Here is a 26,939-nt window from a genome sequence, read left to right on the forward strand (position 1 = left end):
ACTTCAAATTTTAAAAAATGAAATTAAAAGACCTCTTTATATTATAGAAGTGCAGTATTTACCATATGAACTTATCTCTGTTGTTGTTTATTGCCTTTGAGTCGAGCATGACCCATAACAACCCTATGAGCAAAAGCCCTGAAGCCCCTCTACAAGTTTCTGCATTCATAGAGTTTCCGGAGGCATGTTGTTTAAGAAGTGAAAAGCACTCCAGCTTCCAGTCTGTAGCACAATATTTTTTAATTCTTCTTTTTAACACAATGTTTTTAAAGATACAAAATTTCTTTAATTTTTTGGGGTCCCTAAGGCTTTTTTCACACACAGAAAAGATGGAACAAAATTATGAATTAATTTTTTCAATTCAAAATGACTGATCTCTAATGTCACAAAAACTAGATTTAGTAGTTGAGGAGATTAATCATAAACTTTGCTCATCATTGTAATCCATTTCTACTTGAACGCTATATTCATCCTTACAGAAGTGAAAGTGAATTATAGCTTTATAGTTCTATTTGAGTATTAATATATATAAATTTATATACACACACACACACACACACTATGGTTGACTGCATTCGAGCCGAGCAAGACTCATAGTGACCTTATGAACAAGCCTTTCTAAAGCTGCTGGCAATTATCAAAATTCGTAGAGTTTCCAGGAGCATGTTTTTTAGGAAGTGGATGCCACTCCTGCGTCTCTCTCTAATATATAAAACAAAATTACTTTCAGTAATAGAAAAACTAAATTTTCTATCATTGTAAAAGAAATAATAAACATTTCCTCAGTAGATTATGAAATAATTTTGGGTTTCAAAGTAGATATATTTCTCTATTTACTGTAATAGAGTAGTAACAAGAGTAATTAAATGGATAGATCCAGATGTTTATATAGAGAGATGATTATCTTATATCTAAAAAGATAGTGAGAAGATTAGAAATGTTCACAATATCTTTTAGCATTTTTTTGTGTTAAAGTAATAAAAGCAAACTTTCATAATTTTTTATTTCCGTATAAATTAGTGTTAGGCTGAAAATCAATAATAATTTCTGTTAAAAAATATTAGCTATCTGTAGATATTGTTTTATAATCCCATAATAATTCATTCTTAAAATTAAAGACAAGGCAAAATTTTCTTTTGCAACAAGAAAATTAAGACATAGTAGTAAGTTCTGGATTTTGTTTATTATACTTTAATAATGGTTGTTTTTTTAAATGAAAGAATAATTAAGGAAAAAAATTGGACAGGCTAAATTTTATCCTACTAGTCTCTGCCCACACTCAAACCCATAGTTTTAGTCACTATGTCTGAAAAACCATAAGGATGGCTTAGGATAGGTTAAAGTTTGGATTTGTTGTTCATTGGGTCACTATGAATCACTAACTCAAGGTTACGTTAAGAATAAAAACAGTTCCTTGACTTTCCAACAGAACAAAGTAAGCATCACTTAAAAAGCAACAACAACAACAACAACAACAAACCCTAAGGGTTTGTAAGCCTTGATTACTTCCTTCCCTAAGTAATAGTATATAATTTTCCAACCTAAATTTTGAAATCTATTCTTTATGTCAAATGTAGGGAACTCTGGTGGCCTAGTGGCAAGAAGTTGCACTGTAATCTGAAGGCACGTGGTTCAAGGCCACCAGCTCCTGGATGGGAGAAGGTTGTGTGATCTCCTCCCATGCAGTTAATTAATTGTCTCTGAAAATCTGCTAGAGGGTCAGCTATGGGTCTGTTCTGACTCTGCAGTACACAGCAACAAAACAAAATGTTAAATGTAGAAATTAATCATCTCTCACATTCTTCCAAATATTTGAGTAGTTTTCAGTAAGAAATCTTAGGAAATAGGTAATTTAGTCTTTCTTTTCTGAAATGAGGAAATGGACAAAGATCTACCTTGGGATTTATATAATACTTATGATATCTTAATGTTTCCAAAATGTTATTTTAACCCCTGTCATCTCTTGGACAATACTGAAAATTTTGCCTTGTTCATGTTTGTAAACTTCTGAAAGGACAGTTCCATAGGTGACCATAAAATTATAGTTTTTAAGTCACATTAAGGAAGAAAACATTGCCTTATTTTAAGGAACTCTAATTATGTAGTATGTTAGGTGTTGTGCAGCCAATCAAAAAAGTCATCAATTCTAGTTCACCAGATCCTTTAAAGAAAAAAAAAACTATAATATCTCTTCCCATTTAAATATTTTCAGTCCCAGAAACCCAATAGAGGGTTACTATGAGTCAGAATCAACTCTGTGGCAATGGGGTTTATGTCTTTTTTATCTGTTCGGCTCTAACAAACATATAAAAGTATGAATGACTAACAAACAGACATGTATTTTCTCATTTTGTTGTTGTGTTCCATCAAGTCAGAACCAACCCATAGCTGACCCTCCAGCAGGTTTTCAGAGGCAATAAATCTCACAAAAGTAGATTGTCTATCCTCTGCACATCAGCTGGTGGATTCAAAGTGCATGTCTTTGGGATTGTAGCACAGCTTCTTATCACTAGGCCACCAGAGATCTTCCACGTTTAGAACAGTGACTCTAGGGCAAGTCTCTCTCTCTCTCTCTCTCTCTCTCTCTCTCTTTCTCTCTAGTCTGGAGGAAGGTCTTTGTCTCTTCAGCTTCTGCTTCCACCTTTCTTGAAGATCTTCATGTGTCTCAACATCTCTTACTTCATTTTTTCTCTATTTTTATGATTAATCTCTTTTATCATCTCAAAAGAGATTTACTCGAAATAATTCCTACACTAATCTTTTTTAATAACAGAACAAAGAGAAAGTGAAGATGCGCCACAATCCCAGAGGCATAGCCTGGGTTAGTTCCGACTCAAAATCACATAACAACAAAACAAAGAGATAGTAGGGAACTCTGGTGGCCTGGTGGGTAAGGAATTGTGCTGCTAACCCAAAGGCAGATGATTCAAATTCACCAGCTACTCTTAGAGAGAAAGATGAGCAGTTTTGTTTTTTTCTGTGCAATTAACAGCCTGTGAAAGAAAACCTGCTGGAATCAACTATGATTTGGTTCCAATACATAGGCACAAAACATTCACCACCAATAGGATTATAACCATCAGCATAAAGGTTAGGATTTACAACACATATTTTGGGTGGACAGCACTTCAAACTTCTGCCCCTTAAATTCCTATTCTTGACACATGCTGAAACACATTTACCCTAACGGTAGTCTCAAAAGGTTAAGTCACTTCTCTGTCTAACATCTCATCCTCTAAATCATTTCAGTCATCTATAAGTAAAAGAGTTCTTGTATTTATTTCTGGGGACTGTAAAATTTAGAGTACAAGGTATCTATTTCCAAATTGCACTGGAAGATCAAGTTCAAGGTAGATATTTCAAATACAAATGAAATATACTGGAGGGGAGGAAAGGAATTATATATATCTAGTAAAACCCTCTATGCAATGTATTGACTCAGTGACTGGAGTAATAAGGGTAGGTGTGTTGGAGACAATAAGGTTGGCTCAGGATAGAGCAGGGTTCAGAGCTGTTGTACGTCGAGTCTCTATGTGTCGCAAGTGACTTGATAGCACATAACAAAAACAACAGTAAGTTATTCATCCAAGTTGCTTATTGGTCCAGTGGTAAGGCAACATTATGACAGACAGAGAAAAAGACTGAAACTGTCAACAACATCATCTTATTTGGATCCACAATTAGCAATCTTGGTACCAGCAGTCAGGAAATCAGGAGATGTTGCACTGAAAAAGTCTGCAGTTAAAGATCTCTCCAAATTATTTAGGGGTAGTGATGTCAGTTTGAGGACTAAAGTGTGTCTGATTCAGGCCATAATCTTTCCAATCACGTGCTGTGCATCTGAAAGCTAGACAGTGAATAAGGATGACAGAAAATGAATTGACGCCTTTGAGCTGTGATGCTGGAGAACACTGAACATCCCATGGACTGCCGAGAGAACAAACAGATATGTCTTAGAGAGGGTGCAGTTGAAGTGCTCTTTGGAGGCAAAGAGAATAAGGCTTTGCCTCATGTACTTCAGGCATGTTGCTATGAGGGGCTAGTCCTTGGAGAGGGACATGATGCTCAGAAAGGTAGAGGGTCAGTGAAGGAGAGGAAGACCCTCAATCAAATCCACTGACACCGTGACTGCCGCAATGGACTCTTACGTGTGGCTTCATTCAAGACAGATTTGTTCATTCTAGAAGTCCACAGTGTTTTCAATACTTTTCAAGTGTACCAGCTTCCTTCTTTCTTATTCATTGTCCAGATTTTGATTGCAGAGGAGATGATTGATTATGTTTTGGCTTGGGTAAAGGATACCTTAGTCTTCAAGGTTACATGTTGGATTTTTACAACTTTAAAGAAGTGTTTTACAGCAAACTTGCCTTTAATGTTCATGATTCTAAATAGTGTCCTCAGAACAATCTAAAATGTTACTATTCAACGTCTTTAAATTCCTCCAGTCTGCATCCAATTTTAAAACCACTTACATGGTGCAAATATTTTCTTAGAGAAACATTTCATGTCTGATATAAAATTCTGTCATAGTAATCTAGTACTGCTATGACATGAATGTCTCAAATGTTGTTGTTGTTATGTGCCTTGAGTCATTTGCGACTCATAGCGACCCTATATACAACAGCCCTAAACCCTGCTCTATCCTGTGCCAATCGCATTGCCTCTGACACACCCATCCCGATTACCCCAGTCACTGAATCAATCCACCTCATAGAGGGTCTTCCCCTCCTGCGCTGTCCCTCCACCCTACCAAGCATGATGCCTCTCTCCAAGGACAACGTGTCCAAAGTATGTCAGACGAAGCCCCAGAATCATTACCTCCAAGGAGTAGCCTAGTTTAACCCTCTCCAGGATGAATCTGTTTGTTTTCTTGGCAGTCCGGGGTGCATTCAATACTCTTCTCCAGCACCACAGCTCGAAGGCATCAATCCTCCTTCTATCCTCCCTAGTCATTGTCCAACTCTCTGATGCATAACAAGTGATTGCAAATGTCTCAAATAGATTAATAGGCATAAATTTATTTTCTCAGTTTCTCTCTCAAATCTTATCACAGACAAGTCAGAACCAATTCAAAGCTGACACTCTAGCAGGTATTTAGAGACCATAAATCTCGTGGCAGGAGATTGCCTATCTTTCTCCAAAGGAGCAGATAGTGGATTCAAACCACTTGCCTTTGATTGGCAACTCAACTCCTTACCCACTAGACCTCTAGACTACTTCCCTTTCTCATTTTAAGATGATATAGAATATATATATATATAAATTCAGAGCACTAATTCTAGGGGAAAGTTCCATTTCTCTGTAGGTGCAAAAGAATTGTCTCTGTCTCTTCAACTTCTTTTACTGGTTCTTTGAAATCTGGCTCCATATATCTTGATGACTACCTTAACTCGTCTGACCTCTGCTGATTTGTTGTTTAATCTACTTTATATGTCAAATACAGCATACATTAATCAAACCTCATAGCACAGGATAGGACACGGTTCAGATCTGTTGTTCATAGGGTCATTTGTGAGTTGTACTCAACTTGATGGCACCTACAACAAAATTCACATAAAAAAATCCCAATGCAATTATAACTATAGGCATAAAGGTTAGGATTTACAACTGAAGTATTGAGGAATAGTTCAATCCACAGAAGACTGGTGGTGTTATGATTAAAGATCAGGCTACAGACTTAAAAATAACCCACTTGAACTCACGAGATGCCACACAGAGAAAGATGTGAGACTTAGTTTCCTTAAAGCTTTACAGCCATTGAAATCCTATGAGGCGTTTCTATTCTGCCTTATGGGGTCATTATGAGTTGGAATTGACTGAACAACATTGACTTTGTCTTGGTCATTTAATCCATAACATCTTACTTTCTATTTTTACTAGTACTACATGTTGTTGTTGTTGTTGATTGTCATCAAGTGGAGCACAACTTATAGTGACTGTATAAACAAAAGGCCTGAAGCCTTTCTATAACTATTGTCATTTCTCCTAGTTCATAGTGTTTCCAGAGGCATGTGGTTTAGGAGGTAGATGCGACTCGGGCTAAAAAATGGAAGTTTCAATTTTCTGTGACTCATGTCTTCTGACTGTGAATATTCTCTTCTTATCTTTGACCTGGTGAAACTCACAGGCAGTACTCCTCTAGTTATCTAAATGAATTTATTAACTTTCAGAGAAGGACAAAAAAAAAAGAATTCCATTAAAACTATTGAGTGACTAAACTGGTTAATACAATATTTTCTTATATGAATGACATTATGAAGTTATCATCTTACTTTTTGAAGTGTTATGGAACAAAAGAATATATCTGGTCAAACCTTCTCCTGGCAATGGGAATTTGACAAAAAGCCTCCTTACATCCCTAATAATTTGTGTTTACTTAAAACTGTATTATCTTGGCATTCTTGAAAATACCTGATCAATAAATACTGTGATTTTCTTCTTTAGCTGTGCAAAATGAACGTGACAGAATAAGCACCAGAAGAAACACGTTTGATGGCACCAATATCCCCTCCATTAACACACTGGCACAAGCTGAAGTTCTATCCCGCCAGGTATATGCTGCCCTTGAGCCTCCAAATATGGCTAGTAGTCATATGCTTATTGAGGGATAGTGTTGAAATAGTTTTCACTCATACAGATGTACTCATTACTAATTTTGATTACATCTATATTAATTCAGTAGTTTTTACTTAAAAATATTAGTCAGATTGATGATGTTAGTTTTTAATATTTTTCAGCAAGACCTAGGAGATAAATGAAATACATTTGAATCTAAAGTTGTTTTTCTTAAAAAAGGTTTGTTTAAAAGGTTGATTAAAAATACTTACTATATATCATAGTGCTCTAGGAAAAAGATTATATTACTTGAATTTTAAAATCAGTGCCATAATTTATGTAGCGTTTAGTTGAGAATTGTAATCACTGCTTCCTTTCTTGAAAATGACTTTTGAATGGAAGATGCCACCTTGGCAACCTGATTATGAAACAGACATTCAAGGAAAGACACAAAATTCAGAAAACCTGAGAGAAAGGATGTTTTTTTACTTTGACTTTCTCAAAAGAGAGTATCAGTTCTATATAACAACAGCAATGATAAAATAGATTAATGATTACATACATAAAATAATTCACTAGGGAATCAAGCAAACAAAGATTGTTTATGTTTGTATTTTCCCAAGTAGAAATGCTAGTGGTATTTTTTAAATTATAAAGCAAACTTATGGTGTGGTTTGTAGGGAATTGTTAGGCTAACCTAAAGGTCAACTGGTTTAAATGCACCAGCCATTCAGGAGAAGAAAGATGGACAGTTTCATCCTATGCAATTTACAGCCTTGGAAAACTGCTGGCGGTTCAGCTGTGAGTCACTTCCAACTAGACCACAGTGAGTTCAGTTGTTGAGTTGAAGTAATTCATCAGCTCTTCTGAGTCAGTGTAACTACTTTCATTTTTGGTAATACAAAGATAATATGATGAGGCTAACATCTTCCTTATCATCATTGTTATTTGATAGTCCTATAAAGCTATTATAAGATGATTTCTAGAAGAGCTGTATGGAATAAACATGCACACATGACACACACACACACACAGAGGCATGTTCAATTGTTAAGTTTATAAGAACTTTCAGATGATGATTTTTCTCAGCAAAAAGCCATTTTTAACACCAGTAGTATTTCTATGTAGATAAAAATTATATCAAGTTTTAAATATTTATCATTAATTTTTTTATTTTTTATTACTGCTGAGCCAAGAGTTGATGAATCTTATTCCAGTGAGCTTCTATTTAATGCCCTAATAGAAATAGCTCTACTTTCCTGTCTCGATTCATTATATATATATGTCATTACTTTAAGTTTTATGCAATGGAAGCATTTTCTGCATAAGTTTCAACCAGTTAAATATTTAATTCCTTCATTAACGCACCTTTATGTAAAAATTAAAATAAAAAAACACAGAACATATTTCATTTGTTTAATTCTATAACCTGTATTAATGAAACACCCTAAAAGTTGTAGTAACTGTAGTAAAATTTATAAATTTTACTTTTATAATAAGCTATTATTCCCAAAGGAACTGGGCTAGTATTGAGCATTTTCCTTTGAACTTATACAATAATGGACATTTTATCAGTTAAAAATATTTAGCATTGTATTGTTCTGTCAAGATACTACAATGACAGTGTCTGCTTCCTGGACATTTATTTACTCCCAAAAGAGAAGAAAGAAGAATATTGAGCATGCGTTATTTTAAAACATAAATCAATGTAATATTCTGCTTAATTTTAGATTTCAGTATCAAGTCCTGGGGCAAGCACTGACATAAGTGTTAAGAAAATCGCAAGTATCAGTGATGTTTGTGAATCTATGAAACAGCAACTCTTAGTGCTGGTGGAATGGGCTAAATACATTCCTGCCTTCTGTGAGTTACCCTTGGATGATCAGGTATAAATTTAAGAACCTAGAAATGATTTTTACTCTTTAAATAAAAATTCCAAGGTTTTGTCTTCTTTTAATGATACTGTTGGTAGATTTAGTACATTTGTCAAAGGTCTGAGGAGACAATTGAGTTTTCCCATCCATTCATCTTCTAATTTTATACAGAGGTATAACTTCTTGATTCCTGCTTAAAAAGTCTAACAAACTTATTGATTAGACAAAACTGAGTAAGAACTACACAGAGTTTGGATTGTAATAAATCCTTTGGCGTTTGAAAGTCTTATATAAGGGAAGAAGATTTACCAAAGCATGTGAGACAAAGCATCAAAAGGTGAAAGTGTGAGAAGGAAATGTTCTATTGTGTCTTGATGTTTATTAAAAATGCCGTAATTAAATGTCTTAGAAGTACCAGGTTGTATTTATATCTTTTGAGGCATTTTATGAACTACATAATGATATATCCATTTTTGTTATGATATTTATTTGTAATATTTACTGTATAAAAATAATTTCTTTAGTAACATAGGCTGTAGTATAGAGAAATCAAATTCATGTTTAATGTTTTGGTGTTTTTTTATTTCTAATACATACTCTTTCCTATTTTGTCACCGGTGGGTTAAAACATTTTAATTGATAGTTAGGGAGCTGCACGGCTAATCCAAAGGTTGTACCTCCCTGGCAGTTCAAATCCTCCAGTGGCTCTGAGGAAGAAATATGAGCAGTCTTCTACCATGCAATATAGAGTCTCTGAAAACACACTGGAGAGTCAGCTGAGTTTGTCTGACTCTATGGCAGTAAGGATTTATGGGTTTTGAGCATTGATAATTAAGGACTTTAATTTTCTACTAAGTATATGAAGATTAAATTACTAGTTTCAGATTTATTTAAAGTGCCTCTTAGAAAGAAGTGCAACTCCTCTATTCAACACTGAATAAGCCTTGTATTTTTTATAATCAGGGCATATTTATTAGCCTCTGACCAGAGTTTTCTCTCAGTCATGAAAAGAATAATCACATAGAAAAGAGCATGACTATTTTAAACAGACAAAGAAGGGCAAAATAGTTATATAACCTGAAAAAATTGAATATGGGAAGTTAGTAGTTACATTTCTAAGAGAGCTTTTCACCTCATGGTGGTGGGGAAATGCTATGAAATTCAAAATCATTCTTAAAATTTTTGTAACTGCCTTCCTGGTGTGAGTCACTGCTATTGACGTATCATAAAGATAGCTTGACTCGGGAGATTATACCAGAGTGAATAATGCTAAATTGCTAAAACTACTAGTCTCACCCCAAGCAATATAAGTAGGGTTGTGTTAATTATCAGTTTTATATTTTTATTATCATCCTTCTTTAAAAATTGCTGACTTATGTATGAGGATAAGAATGTAGAAGTTGGGAAATTGAACCCTACTAACTAATTGAAATTAGTTTTCATATGCTAATTGTAATATTAACTAATTAACATTAATAGCCATAGATTTTAAAATATCTGTTATATATATATATATCTTGCATAAGGTGTTAGGCAAGTAGCTGTTACTAGCATAATAAATTACATGATTGTATTTAATACTCTTGGGAGCTCCATAGCATTTGCATTATTACTTCTGTCTTATAATTCCAAAAAAGTCCTAGATCAGTTAAACTTACTCAGTAAATTTATCAAATAGCTTATTTATTAGGCACCTCTTATGAGGTTTAAATAACATTGGCTTTCAGCTATAAAAATAGATTGCTTCACAATTCTTATACGATAGCATTTTATTTCTAAATATGAACAATAAACACACTTTACATATCCTGAGTAATCTCATTTTAGGTGGGGATACGTTTTATAAAATGCTATGAAACAGAATAAGGTGAGTGGTTGGCGAGTACCTGGGTCTGAGGTAGTAAGAAATACTTCACACCGGGGTTCAGAGAAGACTTTATACTGAGACCTGACTGACAAGGACCAAACATCCAAAGGTCTGAGGAGAAAGCATTAGAGGTACATGAACAGCATTTTCAAAGTATTTGAGGCAAGAAAATCAGCCTGCAGATAAACCAGCAGGATAGTATATATAGCAGGCTGAAGTCCAAGATGTAGGTGGGGGTCAAAGCAACAAACCTCCCAAATTTCTCCCAGAATTGTATTCTGCAAGAACAATATGAAAACAAAAGAATTTTTAGGACAGTAGAGGTGTCAACTGGACACTTTTTTATAAACATAAGGCTCTATAAAGAGAAATTTTGGGTGGACGAATAAGAAAGCAAGCATGGAGATGCGTTAGTTATTTGAGTTATATTTTAATAGTCCAAGAGAAAAATGATAAGGATTTGGATTGACATGGTGGCCCTGGAGGTAAATTGAAGTGGATTAATCTGTCATATATTTTGGGGAAATTGTCATTAATATTTGCTATGGAAACAGCTGAGAGAGATGAATAACACAGAGGAATCACAATAGACGCTTGGTTTTGATGAGAACTTCCACTTCAGATGGAAGTGCCAATTATTGACATGATGAAGGTTTTGATGAAGCAATACTTTAGTGTTAAAATTGAAATGTTAACAAGTATATTCCCAGGGATAATATCCTCCAGTACATTGTGTATATAAATAATCTGAGTCAAAGTTTATTGCAAGGAGATATACAGCTATTCTAGAAAGTAGAACCTAGATTGCCATGAGAAAGCAAGCTCATTCTCTTTGTAAAGCTTTGTGAGTATTGTCCTCACACATGCTTACTCCATTTAGTAGATGTAGGAGATGGTTTTACATATAATTTCTCATTTAAACCTTTGGCCACTCTTTTTAACACTACCTTTATTTTAGGTAAAAATTAATGAGTCCCAAGCATACTACCTAACTATCCCCAAGGCTGAGTTAACCAGTTGCCAACCTGGGGTTTGGACTCTGATTTCTTTAATTCTGTGTCACTCCAAAATATTTCATGGCTACTTTGCTTTTATTTTCCACATTATTCTTTTCATTATATTGGTTTTTAAAATATTTTAGAATTAGAAAAATGAATATCTACTGACCTGGTAAGATAGTAAACTAGAGGTCTACGAGTATTAGAATTTATTAGAAGATTAAAAAAAAATTGTACATGGGCTTACTCAAAACTGCATAAGAATCAGATTAATTTTACACTGTGTTTAATAATTGTATTTTATAATTAATTGTTAAATTTGATTTCTTTTTTTTTCCATTAAGGTGGCATTGTTGAGAGCTCATGCAGGAGAACACTTACTGCTTGGAGCTACAAAGAGATCTATGGTGTATAAAGATATTTTGCTTTTGGGTAAGTTATTATTAAGACAAAATGTCTCATACATATCCCCCTCCTAAAAATAATATACAAGACCTATTCACTTCCAAAACAGCTTGTCTCCGGAAACTATGAACTTGAGAAATGAAAGTTATACAAGTGTTCAGGTCTTTCATTCATAGGGTTGCTATGAGTCATCTACAACTCAATGACACTTAACAAAAACAAATTCTGTACATAAATGACTCCTAGTGTCATAGTGTATATTGGCCTGCTTCTGAAAAATCAGCAGTTTGCATTAGCAACTCCACAGGAGAAAGACCACCAATATAGCCTTGGAAAACTGGCAATGAGTTGCTATGAATTGGAACGGTCTTCATGGCTGTGGTTTTGGTGGGTTTTGATATATTGTATATCAGGAATCCCAGTGACATAGTGCATTATGTATTGTACTGCTAAAATTTGGCATTTCAGATTCACAAGGCACTCCACAGGAGAAAGATTGGCAATCTCTTCTCAGAAAGATTTACTGCCTCAGAAAACCACTGTAGGGTACTTAGGAATCAGATTTCAATTGATTGCAGGGGTTTGGTTTTCAGTTTATTCTGGATATGCCAAGCAGTCACAGACACTAATAAATGGTGCTTTCATACACAGATTGATTGGCATTGACTGTATCCACTGAGACTACATTTTTTCTTGCCTTAAGTGTAGACAAGTTCAAAAGATTGAAATTTCATTGAAATAATCAAGGTGCATTTAGACTAATAAATCTTTGTTTTCCTATAAACCATCTTGAAGTATATATAAGAATAAAGAGTTGATAATATGCATGTTTATAATTAATGGAGACTTAATGATTTTTTTAAAACTCCTGTCTGTTTAATTGAAAAATGCATTGTTTTGTAGATTTTCTCCCCTCAATTTTAATTATTTTGTTGTAGTTGAGAAATTATGCAGCAAAGCGTATATCCATTCATTAATTTTACATGGATAATTCAATGACATTGTTTATACTCAGCCTTATGTAGTCATTCTCACCCTCCTCTCCTGATCTGTTGTTCCTCCTTTGTTAACATCAATTCACTGCCTCTTAAGGTTCCTATCTAATTTCTTGAGTTGCTATTGTCCTTGATCCCATCTTAAAAGATCACAATACACTAAGTAGACACATTTTACTAGTTAAATTTCATACTAGTTAACAAACTATGCTTTGTTTTAAAATGTTTTCAGGTGATACTTCCAGTTTAAGCTTTAAAGATTATCTCACACCAAGAGTTTTAGGGAACTCTAATGACCTAGTCATAAGAAATTGTGCTGCCAATCCTAAGGTATGAGGTTTAGAAACAACAGCTCTTTCAGTGGAGAAACATGGTAGTATCCTCCTGTGAAATTTAAAGCCTCTGAAAACTTGCTGGAGGGTGAGTTATGAACTGGTTCTAACTCAACGACACATAAGAACAACCAGACTTTCAAGGATTTATTAACCAGTCATGACCGTAGAAAGTCTAGACTTAATGTGTTTTAAAATTTTTTTGTGGTGTGTTTTTTTTTCTATTTCAGTCAACACTTTTCCATTAAATTTTTATTCAGAATGTTGCATAATGCTAGGTAGGAGGATACCATCCACTTCTTGTCTCATGACAAAACAGGTAGTTTGCAAAGGTAATCAGTAACACGTTCCACATCCTCTTCTTACCCTTGACTTTCCTTCTTTTTCTGTTAATTCCATGTTAATAGAGACCCATAGTTGTGCCTTGGTTGGCTGCTTGCCAGCTTTTAAGACCCAGGTATTATACAATGAACTACAAGGTAGAGCAGAAGCATTAAACATAAAATTGAGCTGATTAACTGGCATGTCCCATGCATGAAACCATCCCTAAAACTCCAAATCAAGGAACTAGATGCCATGAGGTGTTTGGTTGTATTTAGGCAGACTCGTTATTAAGTGCCATTGAGTTGCTTGGGACTCATAACAACCCTGCATACAAGAGTTCTGAACTCTGCTCTCTCTTGAGCCAGTTTCATTGTCTTTAATTGATGTTCTTGTTCAAAGATACCTATCACACAACTTTTGCCAATTCAACATTTTATGAGTACATTATTTATTGGCAATATTTACAATAATCAGTTGAGTAATCTTACTTTAATCAGTGTGATTTTCCCGTCAGTGTTGATCATGATGTCCTTCTCCAAGGACTGATCTCTCCTGGCCACATGCCCAAAGTAAGTGAGGCGGGGCTTCAAAATCCTAGCCTCCAAGGAGAGACTTGGTTTCACCTTCTCCAAGAAAGACCTATTTGATTTCTTGGCAGCCCATAGTATGTTTGAGACTCTTCCCCAGCACCACAACTTGAAGGCATCTATTCTTCTTCTGTCATCCTTAGTCATTGTCCAACTTTCTGAAGCATAACAAGTAATTGAGAAGACCATGGCTTGGATTAGGTGCACCTTCATTTCTATACTGACATCGTTGCTCTTCAGCATGCTGGAGAGGTCCATGAGAGCAGATTAGTATGCCTATTCCTTATGTACATTTTGTTTACACATTCATCAGTTAATAGGGATTTAGATTGTTTCTCCCTATAGCTATCTTGATATCTTGAATACAATGAAGACAGATGCACCAATTATTTATGAGTTTCTACTTTCAATTTTTTTTTTTTGGTATATACCTAGGAGTGGAACTGCTGAGTGACATGGTAGTTCTACTTTCAGGTTTTTGAGGAAACATTGCATAATTTTGCACTATGACTGTAACCTTTTAGATCCCTGCTAGTAATGAATAAGGGTTTCCTTTTCCTCACCTCCTCACCAATATATATTTTTTTAATCTTAGCTATCCTATTGGGAATGATATAGTAACACTTTTATTTGCCTCTGTCTGGCAATTAATGATATAGAGCATTTTTTTCATGTATTTTGTGCCCATTTGAATGTCCTTTTTGGTGAAATGTTGATTCAAGTCCTTTACTCATTTCATGATTGGATTGCATTTTTGTTGGTAAATTTTCAGTTTTATATTTATTTTATTTATTAGACTCTTGTCAAATAAAAGGTTTACAAAGATGTTCTAGTTGGAGCTTGTTTTTGGGTTTTTGTTTGTTTACTGAGGGTTATTTTTCCCCACCTTTTTGATAAAAAATTTTTATGCTTTCATTGTCCTATTAAATAATTCACTATTTCGAGCGAAGTCTGACAACATTCCCACTATTTGTTCTTCTAAGAATTTTGACCCTTATTCCAGATTGAACTGTTTTCTGTGTGTGCTTGAAGTATGACTCCTTTTTAAATTTTCTACATGTGGAAATACAGTTTTCCTAGAACAGTTTATTAAAAAAATCGTAATTCTTCATTGAATGGGCTTAGTAACCTTGTAAAAAATCAGTTTACCATGGGTGTGTGAGTTTTTATCTGGACTGTCAATTCTATATCATTACTCAATGTGCCTTATTCTATACTGTTAAGGAAAGTATATTTACCGGTTGTGATCTCATTACAAAGAAGTGCCATTCAGTCAACCCTGACTCATTATGACCTCATGTTGCCAGAGCAGAATTATACTTCATAAGGTTTTTGATAACAGATTTTTCCAAAGAATCATCAGTACTTTCTGCTGAGACATTTTTGGGTTGATTCATATCTCTAGCTTTTGTGTTATGTTAGTTATTTGTACCATCAGTGATTTCTTAGATACTGAGAGATAAGGTAGGAGATACAGATTGTATCTGCACCTTAGAAGAAAAGCTTGTTGTTCTACTTTTAAAAACTAACCTTCACAAACTTTATGGAACACAGTTCTATCCTAATACATATACTGTTGCCATGAGTCAGCATTACCTCAGCAGCAACTGAACAGTTGTGATTTGACTGCTCATACAATGCTATGAAGTCTCAAGTTTAACAAATGTGCCAATGGCTAAAAAGTCCTGATAGTTAAATAAGGGTGATATTAGAATTATGACTAGAATGGTAGATTCAGTGCTGAGATTTTACACACAACAAGTTTGTGTGTTCTTGAAATAATCCAGTTATTCATCTGAGCTGACTCATAAATTAGATTTTCTGGTGAAGATCCCTCAAATGTGTTTAGCTGACACTTCCACTGGCTAGTGTGGAATAACGTCAAGATTATTCTACTTTTGTGGCATATTTTTATCCTCAAATATAAATAGTTAAAAATATTTTAGAAATTCATTTTGCATCCTTTTATTTTTCAATATATCATCTCACAAACTTTGAGCATGTTTTCTGGAGGGAACAAGATGTCTTGTTGGGAAAGGTGAAATGTCAGAAAAATATAGGGAGACTCTCGACAGATTGAGACAGTGATTGTAATAACAGGCTCAAGCATTTCAGAGGATGTGCGAGGATGGTGTAATGATAGGGCAGTGTTCAAATCTGTTGTTCATAGAGTCTCTATGAGCCACTGTTGACTCAACAGTACCTAACAAGAGCAACAGTTCTATTTTATTGATAATTTACTACATAAGATGCATCATTCTGTGTGTTTCACATGTTTATGCTCACTAATCTTTTAATCTTCACAGAGATTAGGTATCATTAATTTTAGCTCAGTTTTTCTAGTAAATAAATAGAGGAGAAAGATGTTTCTTAAATTCTTTAAATTAGTAAGGGATGGAGCCAAGACTAAAATGCATAATATTGCTTTGAAGACCATAAACTTAATTTTTATTTTGTATTTCTCTGGTAAATTTGGAGTTCTACAAACATAATGTATTTCTCAATATAGAGCTGAATATACTAAGCAAAATATTTTTTCATGTAGTTCCGAGTTGTTTTGAGTATTTTAAGGAAAATATTTAGTAATTAAGAATAAGACTATACATTTTTTTATCTAAAAAAAATGTTTCGAAGTTGTGTTTTGAATGAAAGTTTATAAAGAAAATTGGTTTTCCATTCAACAATTCATATCCACTATGTTTCATGACTTTGGTTACAATCCCTGCATTATATTAACACTCTTCCTACTTTCTCCCAGTATTTCCATTTCCATTTCTTCCTTCTTTTCCATCCCTTCCTGCATTGTTTAATTCTGGAAAAATGCAGTCCTTTTGATCATATGATTGACTGTTCTAAGAACTGTGTTCCTTCTGGATGTTAAAGACTTGTCTGTTACGTGGCTGAAAGTTGATGCATAGAGTAAATTCAGTTCTAGTAAACTCAGTTCTAGGTTTGAAGGGTATCTAAAGGCCATAGAATCAGGGGTTTCACCTGTCTCTATTAGATCAGTCTTGTCATTTTTTTATTTTTGAATCTTGTTCCACACTTTTTTCCAATTCTGTTGGGGACCTACTCCTGTGATCCCTTTTAGAATGATCAAGAATGGTAGTTTGTCATTATCTAGCTCTACTGTTTCCAAGGTTGTGGAATTTTATAGACTAATGTTGTTAGAAAAAAGGCTTCAGGTCTTTGTTCTTCTTAGGGTCACTATGAGTTGTGCTGGATTCTACAGCAATTGACAACAGTAATACTCTTGAGTTGGAACCAACTGATCATTGACCCTCCATTTGGTTTTCAAAGACAGTAAATCACATGGGAGGAGTCTGTTGATCTTTCTCCTGAAGAGTGGGTAGTAGATTCAAACTGCATGTCTTTGGATAGCAGTATGACTCCTTACTACAAACCACCAGAACTCCCTCAAAGTCCAGCAATCTTTGATTTTCTTATCCCCCCCTCCCCACTCTGGAAAAGAAAGCACAATGATTGCAGGTTAGGTGAACATTTATAAGCTCTAAAGATCTCAATCACTACTCTTTAAAATAGAATGTAGAATACTGTCTTTGTGGACTGTCTTATGGCAAGTGACCTTGACCTCCCCCTTGACAAGATTATATTTAATTATTACCTTTGTGTATGCTATTACCCAAAGATTTCACCTGAGATGGGGGAAAATAAAATTATCATTCTATTTTATAAAACAGAAAACACTAATTTAGCTATTGCTTTAGTAGTTCTGATAGTCACCACAGTATAGTCAGATATTAAAGTTAGGAATATATTTAGCAGTTTGTTGGTCCATGTTCTCTGACTAATTTCCAAAGTGCCTTGTATATAGTTTCCCTAAAATAGTTGTCCATATCTACTTAAAGAAACCCAAGAAGGTGAAATTTTCTACTTGTTGGTTAGGTGTTGCTATGTGTCTTAGAGTCACCCACAACTCAGGGAGCCCCTGTGGACAATAGCTCAGATCTCTCTCCTATTCTGAGCCAGTCCTGGGTTGAGGCCCAAGACTCACAGTCTTAGATGAGGCAAATCAGATGGTGAATAAATATGCTGGTTTTGAAAATTCAGCCTCCTTTATTTAGGCCTGTTCAAGTTGTCTTAACAATATTCCTACATTCTCCTAGAGCACAAAAGGAATAGTTTTCTTTCCAAACAAGATAGGGGTTTGGTTTGTTTTATTTCTGTGGTTTTGTTTTGTTTTAGTTTGATTTGGCTTTTTGCTTTAGGTTATGTATGTATTTTGTTCATAATAGAATAAGACACTAATAAATGACTGGCATAATGGAAACTTAATCATTTATTTTGTTTAACTCTTGTCAATTATTAGCTTGTTATTCTGTACTTCAGTGTTATCACTAGTGACTGAGGCCATTAAAATGCATGTGATCACATTATCAATGTCATTAATTCTATAAGCATTCTTCAGTTTTTCCAACATAACAACTTAACGCCTACAGAGAAGAAGAACTATTATTAAAGCTTCAAAGAAAGAATATATGAAACATTGGCTTGTAAAAACTAGAACAATATCTGACGATATTTTGTGGGCATGTCTGTTCTTTATTTCTAGGAAACAACTACATTATTCACCGTAATAGCTGTGAAGTGGAGATAAGCCGTGTAGCCAATCGGATTCTCGATGAGCTAGTCAGACCATTCCAAGAAATTCAGATTGATGATAATGAATATGCTTGTTTGAAGGCAATTGTATTTTTTGACCCAGGTTTGTTTTTAATGTTTCCTAAAGGAAAATGAATAGAATAGAATAAAAATGGAATTTCTTTGTACATGAGACTATTTGCACTCACCCTCTGGTTAGAATAAAACTTTGGATTGTTCATGTTATTCCTCCATTAGATGCAAAAGGTCTCAGTGACCCAGTGAAAATTAAGAACATGCGGTTCCAAGTTCAGATAAGTTTGGAGGACTACATCAACGACCGCCAGTATGACTCCCGAGGAAGGTTTGGAGAGCTGCTTTTGTTGCTGCCCACACTCCAGAGCATAACGTGGCAGATGATTGAGCAAATACAGTTTGTTAAACTTTTTGGGATGGTTAAGATTGACAATCTCCTTCAGGAAATGCTCCTGGGTGGTAAGTACCTCTACCTTTTCCATGTATTTCATTGATTAGCATCACACTAAGTACTTTGCAATAAATTTCATCTATTTCTTTTTTTTCAATGCTAGCTTATTTATAAAATTTGAATAATTGAAAATTCTTTTTTCCAGACCAGATTCTTCCAATTTCTCTCACCCTCCTCACTCATCAAGTTGTCCAACCTCAGGATTACCCTCTTCCCTCGCACGTTCTCATCCCTCTGCTTTTAACCCCCCTTTTGAATCCTCATACTGATTCTACAATAATGATTTTATATAATATTTGTCCTGGTGGTACATCTGGCTTTTCGCCCATCTTTTTTTTTTACCTTTTACAGTTTCTACGTGTATTTTGGCTTTTATCCCCTTCTTGCCTGTTAAGATGAACTTGATCTTTTTAAAATTTAGGAAGTCTTTAAGACACACCAGATGGAGAAAAAAACAAAACAAAACCAAAAACTGAGTCATATATGAAGCTCCAAGTGTATTAGTCTCTATATCATAGTTTCACATAGTTCCCATCATAGTTACTTCCTTCCACTTAGTTCTCCTTACTTTAATTTTCAGATATTTTCAAAAGAAAATAGAAATGCATTAGCTGGCTTGAGGGCTCCTTGCTATACAGAACAAAACAAAACCAAAACCTCCTACTTAATTCTGTCTAAACTCCCTTAGGTTTCCAAGGCTGAAATGACACAGAAGGAGATTGCCTTCATTCTCCCATAGAGCCATTGTTGGCTTTGAACCACCAGAGAAGCATGGCCTTTCAGTTAACAGCATCATCTCTCTATGGACCATGCCTCAAGAGCATTGTATATTGTCTACATCTACATTCCATGCATGTTTATTCCTATGGTTGCACACTGTCTAGTCAGAATCAACTCATAGCTGACCTCCAGCAGGCTTTGAGAGGCAGTTAATCACATGGGAAAAGAGTGCCCATCCCTCTCTACAGAGCAGCTGGTGGATTCAAACTATGTACCTTTGGGTTCCCAGCACAACTCCTTACTATATGTAAGTATATATACTTATACTATAGATAGGGATCACTGGTACAGAGCCTCAATGGTATACAACATAACAATATACTATCTATCTCTATCTCTATCCCTATCTCTATCTCTATCATCTCTATCTCTATCTCTATCTATCTACATCTATATCTATATACCTGAGCATATATAATATTTAGGCCCGTGTTCCTTAAGGATTCTGTAATTTAAAAATAACCCTAAAAATATGTTAAATATCTTAGACAGTAATCACTTTACTTCTGAATAATGAGTGGACACAATAGACTGAATGAAAGAGAAATGAGATTTAAGATGTTCTGCAATTACATATCAGGAATAAGTGAAGTAATTATTTTGTGTTTGAATTGAAATGAAATTTCCTTGGAAAATAATCTTGGTTTTACTTTTCTTGTTCTTAATATGTTCCTAATAATATCCTTTTAAAATAAAAGTTGTGTGCTCTATTAGGATGATCCCAAGTGCTATAAACTTGAGGTAAATGATTCTAGGAATTGCCTTATTATGGGCAACAAACCTAATGATTCCAGGAAACATCACACAAAGATCCATTATTAATATTCAGCATAATATGGCACAGCATTAATCTAGCCAATATACAGTGAAAGCTGACATTATCCTTAAAATGCTAGTGGTTCTATTACTTTACTTCTGAATTCCCAAAAGGCACTTTACAAAAATAGCCATTTTCAGGCTGCCAACCAAAGTATTTATCCTGAGGTAAATGTGCTTTTCCTGATTAAGTAACACTAACAAGCATCTCTATGTCATTTGTAGGTGCTTCCAATGATGTAAGCCATCTCCATCATCCAATGCATCCACATTTGTCTCAAGATCCATTAACTGGACAGACTATACTTATAAGTTCCATGTCAACACTTGCTCATCCAGACCAAATCTGTGAGTATTTCTCCACAATACTATTTCTTACATTTATTTACCTGAGAAAAACAGAATTTAAGGAAATGCTATTAGTTCAGTGTGGTACTTAATACATCACTTATTCTCCTTACACCTGTATTTTTCCTTTTTTAAAGTGCAAGTACGAGTAACTAAAACATTTTTTTTCATAGGTTTCAGTATCACAAAAGAACATGCAGGCCATCTTTGCTTTGCATGGATGGCACTATGGCACCATTAAAATGGTTGAGTAGGATGAAACCATGCAGGGCAATCTTAAGAATAAGAGTGAATATTGTGATTGCTTGTGACCTTTACCATGTTATCAAAACATAAAAGAAAAAAATTCTCCTCCTATTGGTCATAAGTATATGATGCTTACATACTTATAGTATCAACATATAGTTGATTCCAACTGTTAGCAACCCTATCTCTATGACAAAGTAGGAATACCCCATACGAGCTTCCTAAGCTGTAATCTTTACAGAAGATAATCAAGAATTCCTTTACTATGAAGTTGCAGTTGAGTTCAAACCACTAACTTTTGGTCAGCAGCTAACTATTTTAACAAATTAGTGCATGATACATAAAACAGTATAAGCTTTGAGAAAGAAAAGATTTTATTTCTTTGTCAAATACACACACACACACACACACACACACACACACACGATACCAATCCAGTATCTTTTCAATGCTTTAGTGAATTTTATTCCTTTTGATGTTTAAATTAGCTTTCAACATTCTACAATTTGAATATTTGACTGGTCTCACTTCCTCTGGGGCATCTTTATTCCTTTTATCATAGTCAACTTCCTTATTTTTGCTCACAGGTTTGCCTTCACTAAACTCCTAGAGAGGATTGCATGTTTAAAGTGACGTTTCCATCATCAATGATTTTTTCTATGCCTCCATTTACCTTGAATGGAAATGTCACTACCAGTGTTAGCACTTGTTTCTTTGCTGCACTTTTATAGTTGCTAAGCAATTTTTCTTCAAGTACTCATTCTGGTAAATTGCTAAAGAGGTGTGTCTCTGGGAGACAAAGAAGCAACACAGCTACACATTTGATGTCAGTGTTTGACTTGGAAAACAGATACAGAGATTTTGAAAGACGAGACCTAGCTGGTCACTGCTCATAACCTACCCTCTTATTAGATAGTGGCTTGTACACTGAAGAGCTAGTAGTAAAGTTTGCACTTAGTATAATTACTGGTTACTAACAAGTCAATTCCAACTGGGATTAGCCTCATTTGTTTCAGAGTAGAACTACAATCCCATGACTCACGATGACTATGAATGAGCACATGAATGATTATGAGCTTTTGGAGGTCAGGCGCCACTCCCTTCTTCTGAAGGGAGTCTGGATGAATAAAATTATGAACTTTTACTTTAGGCAAACACTTAACTGTTTGGGCTATCAAAACGCTCTGCTTCATTAATTTACTCATAGTTACTATATCCTGACAAGAGCTCTGGTTGCCCAATGGGTAGGCAGCCCCTTTCTTATGGTTCAAATCTACCAGAAGCTCTGGAGGGAGAAAGTTGGGCAGTATCCTCCCATGCAATATACAGCCTCAGAAACTCTCTGGAGAGTCAGCTATGAGTTGGTTCTGATTCCACAGCTATGTTAATAAGAACTATGCAACACTGAGGATGTTCTATACTGTAAAACCACTTTGGAATCGAAATAATGATCTTATTCCAGAAAACTCTATTGGCTTCAAGACTACTATTGGGGATATCTGACAAAATATCTACAACTACTTGTTTCTTAATATATACTAACAAATACTGACAGTATATCTAGAATTATTTGTTTCTTAATTTATACTAATTAATCTAACCTAAGAAATTAAATTACCTAATAAATTAAGGTAGAGGGTCAGCGAAGGAGAGGAAGACCCTTGACCAGGTGGATTGGCATGGTGACTGCCGCAATGGGCTTTTGTGTGTCAGGAAGTGAGAGGACGGTACAGGGTAGATAGGATTCAGATCTGTTGTTCATAGGGTCGCTATGGGTCATACTCAACTTGATGGCACCTAACAACAATCTTAGATTTACTTTTGAACTGTTGCCTTTGAAAACCTAATGAGCCCATTCACTAAGATGACTTGGGTTATTGTACTTCAATTATTGTGTATAACTGAAATTATCCATTGAACCTAAAATAGTTCTTAATAGTCCTAAAAGGTGCCCTGGTGATTCATACTTAAAGAGCTCTTCTGCTAACTAAAAAGTTGGCAGTTCAAACCCCCCAAACTACTCCACAGGAAGGAAAAAGATCTGGCGGTCTGATCCTATAATGACTCAGCTAGGAAACTCTATGCGTCTATGGAGCGGTATCACTCTGTCACTATTAGTCCAAATCCAATCAACAGCACCTGTCAATAGCTAATTCTAATGCTATTGTACCACAGGATTCAATGGAGCGCAACAAGAATTTAGTGAGAACATGCGACGGAAAGTGTAAACAACAAGAATGCACATTATCCTCTCTTTTATATTAAAAGGATTAATAAATCCTTGTGTAAATTGTGCTTGAAAATAAAGTTCTTTGGGTCTGAAATTGCTGGAAAAAATAGAAAGTATGGCAATAGTAATGAATATTTAGGCTGTGGATTCCAGTGTACTTGAGACATTCATCTGGACCCTTCATTTTACCAAATAAATGTTATCCTCTCCTTTTAATCCATAGTCAAGATAGAGACTGAATCAAGACCAAGAGCACAACAGCTATAGCTCAATGAGTTTTGTCTCTTAATGATTAGTTACTCATAAACTCAGAAAATAGCACATATTAACAGCACATTAAGTGAAAGACATCAACTTGCAAGACAGTTTAGGAATTCTGCTGGTAGTTGAATCTTTTTTTTTTTTTTAAAGTAGCTTTCGGTATTTTAAAGTCATTTGTTGACACAATCTTATAAAGAATTATCACACTTTATTTTAGGGTTTTATTTCCTTTTGAAAGCAATGCTGCTTTTTAAATTTGAAAGTATTGAGAATCAATCCTGGGAGAGCTCTAACCTCACAGCCTTGGAGTTCCAAACAAGTGTTTGCAGGGCCACGCTGGAGTGCCCGGGGAGGAGGCAAGCTGAAGTGGAACCTAGGGTGCCCCTCGATCCCTTATGTCTACCCCTGAAAATACACTGGCACTGAGTGAAAAAAATTTTTTTGAAAGTGTTATATTTATACACGACATAAACTAAATAAGAAAATTTAGATATGTAATTATTAAGTTCATGCATATTTTCTTTGTCTTTCAGAAATACTATCACAGCTTTAGATCTATCCTAAATATACAAAAATAATTTGAAAGAAAATTTGTATTCATTTGTTGATTAAACAACCAAAATGTTGTTTCTATATTAGCAATAAGTAATTTTGAATCCACACTTATCAATCAATAATATAGAAATATATACAAAGAAAATCAAGCAAAAGGAGATTTTTCTTATTTTGTAGGAAAGATTTTTAAAACTACTTCAAAATTTTTATTAACTATCAAATTTGCAGTACTTTGGTCTCATAATCAAAATTTTCTATTTATTAAGTTCTCTTTTATATAATACACTTACCTATCCTTCTGTCTATCTATCTGTTATTAGTTCCATTAGATATAATATGCAAAAGAACCAATAAAGAGAATATGTATATGACATAATTAATGAAATAAAAATATTTCAAGATAATTAAAAATACAGAATAGTACTTAGATGATTATATGAATCTCAGTATTTTACAATAGCAAAATGTCCTGTCTTAAGTAAAGAAGAATAATCTTTATATTAGTGGAGGTGGGACAGGCAGACAAAATAATAGGTAGAATAATTGAAAAATGGGGAAGTCCTCAGTTTTCAGAAGCCTCTTAGTACGATGTAGACATAAAAGCATTTAAGAAGTAGCTTAATCTTCAATAACAATGTCTCTTATATCTGAATTGTTGGAGCCCAAACCAAATGTGTTTTATTTTAAGTGCATTTCTTGATGAAAACAATTAGAAAGTTTGTTTTCTAAAACTTGGGGAAACTATCATTCTGTTAATTAATTTGATTAATTTCTTTCTGCTGTAACTTAAAGATAATTAAATGTACACAAATTCTATTAAGAAAAGCAGATTATACTTTCAAATGTATATTAAAATTCTGAGTCATGATCTATCCCAGTTTAAAACTAAGTGGGGAAGTAACACAGGAGCGCAGTGCCAAGAGAATGTCCACGGGGAGGTGCTCAAGTTTACAAATGACACGTTAAATAGGACTTTGTAGAAACATTTACAAAGTAGAGTAACATATATTGGGTTTATGGGGATTCCTGGGGTCAGGTTGATTTTTGTCCTCTCAGATAATTCTCTTTCTTTTTCAGCAACTCCTGAAACCCCACTCCCATCCCCACCACAAGGCTCTGGACAAGAACAGTACAAAATAACTGCAAACCAAGCTTCAGTCATTTCACACCAGTCTCTCTCTAAACAAAAGCAATTGTGAAAATATGTTTACATCACAACAGCATTGCTCAAATGTGAAAAAAAAATGCTGGTTTTTAAATATCTCAGGATAGTACTTTTGAGAAGTTCGTAGACAACGCTACTCCCTGGTGCTATTATAAGAGGATATCATATTTTCTTGTTTATATGCTTATTTTGTTGTGTTGTTGCTGTTGTTTTTATTGTTTGAAACCTTCAAAAGATAGCATTGTATGTCCGAGTTTGGATATGTTCATATTCTGTCTTTCCCTCCTATTGACTTTGCACTATAACTGAGCCAGATGAATCTTATGTATACTTCTATTTGTTGTCTTTTTATTTAAATCTGTAAATAATTGCTTTATCATGGTGTGATGCAGAACTAAGTGTCCTTTTACCCCCTGTCTGAAAATAGCAGATGAGAAATGTCAGGTTAATATAAAATGAACCAAAGTCTTACAAATCATGAACTTGCAGATCAGAAAAATAAAGGCGGCAGTTGTTGTTGCACAGTATGTACTTTTTTGCAAATGCACTAGTAATATGTGCATTCTGTAGCCAAGATTGAATTCTTTGGCCAACACTAAATATGCCTATTTTAGTTGAGAAAACTATACAGAGCTGCTTCAAGGATGAATTAATATTTCTTGAGACCGAACTGTATTTGAAAAACTCAGCTAAGATCTTAATATGTTTTAAGAGGTAGGATATAGATTTAACTACAGTAACAAAGAAATCCCTAAAGTGGTAGGTTAAGTCAGAAAGATGTATATTTTATACTCTATTGAAATAATGTAGAAGTAGATTTCTCATTGACTTGACTTGACTTCATGCCCTCATCCAACTCCGAGGGCAATTTTCAATGGAAAGTCTATGCCAATTAAAACTCTGGGATATCCTAAAATTCTAGGATAGTCAGAATTGGAAGACTATTATCAGTCATCATTTTAGTGATTGGCCACACTTGTTGCCTTATTTAATCTTCACAGTTGCCACACTTGTTGCCTTATTTAATCTTCACAGTGAGAGAGCTAATATATCTCTGTCTCTCTCTCTCTTTAGTCTCTGATAAAGAGACTTTAAGCATACAAGTTTAACAGAAAACTAGAAATACAGATAGGTAGAGAGCTACATTCAAGTCAAGGTCTAGTGCTATAAATGGGAGTAACTTCTTATTTCAGAATGAAATCTTTGTGCTTCTTGCTGTTTTAAAAATATTTTTAATTGAATAATGATATTGGGTACTATTTCATTATAAACAATGTATTTTCACATATAAGAGATGAATGTAAAATTGTTTTATCATGAATTAATTTAAAAAAATCCTCCATTCTCTCAATAGTCTTTTTCTAAAATCTTAAAACAAATTAAGAAAGAGATTTTTTAAAAATACATGTACAAGACAGGATGTTGTAAAAATAAATAAAATCAATGAAGAGTATATATATATATATATATATATATATATATGATTTCTGAAAGCAAAGAAATACACTAGAT

General features: G+C 34.4%; 1 protein-coding gene across 1 annotated transcript in view; it reads left to right on the forward strand.

The window, feature by feature from the left end:
* Positions 1–25,557, forward strand: part of HNF4G (hepatocyte nuclear factor 4, gamma) — a 36,114-nt gene extending 10,557 nt beyond the window's left edge. Inside the window, exons 4-10 of the mRNA XM_006880479.1 lie at positions 6,445–6,551; positions 8,286–8,441; positions 11,639–11,726; positions 18,511–18,663; positions 18,798–19,034; positions 20,848–20,970; positions 25,340–25,557. Of these exons, the coding sequence (XP_006880541.1) occupies positions 6,445–6,551; positions 8,286–8,441; positions 11,639–11,726; positions 18,511–18,663; positions 18,798–19,034; positions 20,848–20,970; positions 25,340–25,461 (986 nt within the window). The 3' untranslated portion in view covers positions 25,462–25,557. The remainder of the gene's footprint in view (positions 1–6,444; positions 6,552–8,285; positions 8,442–11,638; positions 11,727–18,510; positions 18,664–18,797; positions 19,035–20,847; positions 20,971–25,339) is intronic.
* Positions 25,558–26,939: the final 1,382 nt, after the last annotated feature.

The sequence above is a fragment of the Elephantulus edwardii genome, unplaced genomic scaffold (genome assembly GCF_000299155.1).
Source record: "Elephantulus edwardii isolate Elephantulus edwardi_28Jun2011 unplaced genomic scaffold, EleEdw1.0 scaffold00008, whole genome shotgun sequence".
Classification (NCBI taxonomy): Eukaryota; Metazoa; Chordata; class Mammalia; order Macroscelidea; family Macroscelididae; genus Elephantulus; species Elephantulus edwardii.